At 36.7% G+C, this 4,324-nt stretch overlaps 1 protein-coding gene across 1 annotated transcript in view; it reads right to left on the bottom strand.

Moving 5' to 3' along the window:
* mei1 (meiotic double-stranded break formation protein 1) overlaps positions 1–4,324 on the bottom strand; it is a gene marked incomplete in the record, with an annotated part of 48,537 nt that overhangs the window by 4,136 nt on the left and 40,077 nt on the right. The window contains 2 exon segments of the mRNA XM_014012926.1: positions 295–409; positions 1,450–1,584. Of these exon segments, the coding sequence (XP_013868380.1) occupies positions 295–409; positions 1,450–1,584 (250 nt within the window).

Raw genomic sequence — 4,324 nt, 5'->3', positions numbered from 1 at the left:
CATTAGAGGTCAAGCAATTTTATCATTCAAGGCACAGCTACCTAAAAAAACTACTAAAAATAATAAAACCAAATTTCATATTTTTCTATACGTTTTCAGGTTGCATAAAAATCCAGTTTATGCTACAGCTTCTTGCTCTAAGAGTTTTGTTTGTCTCCATAGACGTTGAATATCTCAGTCAGAATAACATTAGGTCCACCTATTAGTCATGTCAGTCAGGCAAGTGTAAATAAAGCATCAACCAAACATTTCATATCTCTATATTTGTGGAAARAAACAGTGCTGCAAACTCACTGTGTTTCTCCGATGAGTAGAGGAGGGCAGAAGTAGCTCAGGGAATTTACTGGTAATGGTCTCTATTAGTCCAATGATTTCTTTGTACTGGACTGGGCTGGGCTGGTGGTTCAGTCTGGAGGATTAGGAGAGTAAGTCCTTGAATGAAAGAAGCAAAAACAGCCGACCAACACTTGTTCCTGCTGTGACTTAAAGCTGGATCAACATGTAAATATGAAGCTGTAGCAACACTGCATTTTAAAGTGTGATAGATAGCTACATGTCCATTACATGTAGATGCGTACATGAAATCTTTTGCAACATTTGGTGCACTGCATTAAACATCTACACATCTAACCTAGATCGCACTGTGCAACAATAAAAATGACTTTGTTAGCATCACTGGTGTGACAGGAGCTTAAAGTTATTAACAGAACTTTATAATGAATGGTGAAGCAAAAAACTATATTTTAGACCATCTAAGGTTTGACTCTCACTGGTGAAATCATTTCACTAGGCTAGATAACTAATAAATACCAGTGAATACTTTGCTAGTTACTGTAATGGTTAGAGAAATTATGTCCGACGTAAAAATCTGAGAACCTGATGCACATAATAAGTATTATATTCAACTGTAATTATCTTTTTTAAAGGTAAGCAGAAAACAACACAGATGATAGTTATGTCTGGAACAATCAGCAGTGATATTTAAGGAGGGTACAGCTGTCTTCTCACATGAATGAACATGGCTATCTTACTTTGGGCAGACTGAAAGGAACTGTTCAGACCTTGCACCTTACATCCATTTTGGATAATCAGATTCCTGAGGTAACATAACACCTTTATTTCCATTGCAATCCAGTCACTCAGGACAAAATTTAGCAACAAATCTGAACAGTTTCATTCAGATCCAATTTCTATATTCCTTTGAGCCTGACAGAATCTGATACACTACAAATGAACAACTGTGACACGAGTTTCTGTTAAGGATCTATCTTATTCAAAAACAGTGCTGGTAAATCTGGGTATGTCTGGTATGTCTTTACTTTACTCCTAATAAATAGAGCATCTGAGCTTTGCCTCTGAAAACAAAACAAGGTAATAAAAGCGTAGTTACACAGGTCTAATTGGCATTGTGTCACACTTACACAGAAGGCCCATTAAGTTTGTTTTTACCCGAACAAAGCGGTAGTGGCACTGATGGCTTGTGTGGCTACCGACAGGCAGGAAGAGGAGACTCCTGCGAGCAAGACCTCAGAAACCGCCCCAAACGCTGAGCCACTGGGGAACAGATGCACGCTTGGAGGCTGTCTGTCCATGCAACACAAACACAGACACAAAAATCAAGCTCCATTTGAGTCTGTTTTTGTTAAAAGACAATTTAGTTCAGTTACAACGGTAACTCACTGTCGTATGTAGTTTTTATTTAACATCATACAATGTATCACACTATTTCCTATGTAAAGATTCAAAGATTCAAAGTGTTTATTGTCATATGCACAGATGAAAACATGTTTCCCTGAGCAATGAAATTATTAATTTGTCGTCCATTTTGAAGGCCAAGAGATAACCATATTAACAAAAAGAAATGAATCATCACAGAAAGGACACAAACAATGTTGATTAGATAAAAGAGGAGACTAAACTAAGGATAATAACATCAGAAGGGAACAATAATAATAATAATAATAAAGACCTTAATACTAAAATTGAATTAAAGGCAGAAATTTTTCAAAAATTTTCTAATATGAACTTTGAACATGGTTTACAAAAAGAAAAAAAAGCAACAAAATGAGTATTGTTCCGGTCATGCTGTGCCAACTATTCGTCGACACTCTTGACWCTCTCCTCCTTTGGGTTGCAGAGAGCTGGTGTCTATCTCTAGCAGCCATTGTGCGTGAGGCGGGGTTTACCCTGAACAGGTCCAAGTCCATCACAGAGCCACACATAAATAAATGGCTATTCACACTCTCATTCACACCTAGGAACAGTATTAGAGTTGCCAAATTATACAGTATACCACCCATGTTTTAGGTCTGTGGGAGGAAACCAGAGTTCTCGGAGAAAGCCAATGTCTGCAAGGGAAGAACATGCAAACTCTAACTAAATAAAAAACCAGGCCAGGTGGCGATCCTGTGACCTTCTTGCTGAGAATCGACAGCTCTAAACTCTGTGCTGCCATGCCGCCCTGTTGTGCCAACACCAGTGACATTTTTCTGCCACTCTCTCCTTCTCTCAGATACACAGACACAATATTTTCTCTCTTTAAGGGAAACAGTGTCCACATAATAAATAACGTTAACATTTCAGAATAACAAAGAACAGCTGTTGCCTGGCTTTGTGTTGCCACAACAGTAGCAGAAAAGAACGTCCTAAATAACTCATACATGCACATAATTCACACTTAAGTTATTTTAGACAGTCAAAACCAACATGCATTACAAAAAAGCCACAAACAAAAAATACACAACACATTAAAGAGTAATTTAGGTAAGAACCTTGCCAACCACACAGAAATTTAAGCTTGTTCAGCACTTGGAAGCTGAATGTAGCTTTAAAGAACAAATTTCCCTGTTAGATGATTAAATCTCTTATCCCCGGCATCATTACTATGTGACGGGCAGCATTCCATTAAAATTATGCCAACCTTGCAGGAACAGGACAGTGTTTTATTGGTCTGCGATAGGGTTTCATCTCCAGGACAGCCGACAGTTAATTTAAATTCAATTAAACTCCCCTGTGCATCATATTTAACATGTTTTACAGCAGGTCACTTCACCATGCTGTTGCAGCTGGAGCTGTACGTTTGGTTCATTAATTGAGCATGTGGTCTTTGTGTAATTTAGATGTACAYGAATATGTAAATTCAGACCACAATAAATCACCAAAACTACAACACCATCTCGTAACCTAAAAAAACAACACATCAATTATGCATAAATTGTTTCATTAGCATATTAGCTTTGTCAAATACAAAAAAGTCCTTTCAAAACTAAGAACTTAATATAACTAATAAATGCCATTATTGGTAATAATAGATATTTGCTTATCTGTATGAGCACTATATGTATTATAAGAGTTGAAAATAAGTTTTCCGATTTTGAAGGCTTAGCCAATAATGTGTCAACCTCTTGTGTTTTAAAAATCTATTTAGTTACACAGCCTACAATTATTTATTTAAAACTGAATGTTTACTTTTAAGATCAACCACACATCCTTAATGACTTGAAGCAAATAGGAGAGTAATCGCCTACTAATTTATTTATACGGAAATGTTACCATATTTTGAAAGAACTGCTCATAAAAATTGAGAAGATTTTTTGCAGTCTAAGTACAGCTTTGAACATACTGCATACCGGTAGTTTACTTTTAGATTTTTTTTACATTATATTTCTTGAATTTTATGACATAAAAGAAAAACAAGTGATAGTGATACACTTAATACAGATTCACATTAAATAACTCAGTCCCCAAAGCAATAAAATAAATTAAAAAAATAAAAACACACACACACACATAAACAATAAAATAATAATAATAATAAAATAATAAAATAAGTAAATAAATAAAAAAATTAATAAAATGCATAAAAAATATTAAAACTCAGCAATCTCTGCACAGTTCTCTTAATGTCCTTTGTAGTGTTTCAGAAACTCGGTCAACGGTGACCATGTTTCTTCAAATTTCGCTCCCTTTCCTCTRACAATATAAGTGAGTCGCTCCAGAGTCATGGTAATGGTAATGGTAATTGGGGATGGGTACAACCCAGGTGAGCGGGGGCCTCATAAGTGGGCCCATTGCTCTCCCCAAAAGATACTGGGCTTTAATCAAACCTTTTTGTCCCTCGGATGAAGGACACCAGGTTAGAAACCCTCAGTGTTCTAAGCTTCTCGGGATCCACAAAGGGGTCTCCAAGAATTCTTTCCCTTAGACTAGTCAGAGCCAAGCATTGGCCTAAGTAGTGCAAAGAGGTCTCTGATTCAATGCCGCAGGCATCACACAGACCATTGTCTTGGAGTCCCATCACCATTTTATGGTGATGGGACTCCAA

Source organism: Austrofundulus limnaeus, unplaced genomic scaffold (genome assembly GCF_001266775.1).
Source record: "Austrofundulus limnaeus strain Quisiro unplaced genomic scaffold, Austrofundulus_limnaeus-1.0 Scaffold96, whole genome shotgun sequence".
Lineage (NCBI taxonomy): Eukaryota > Metazoa > Chordata > Actinopteri > Cyprinodontiformes > Rivulidae > Austrofundulus > Austrofundulus limnaeus.
The sequence above is the reverse complement of the archived record's forward strand: the minus strand, read 5'-3'. Positions and strand labels throughout refer to the sequence as shown.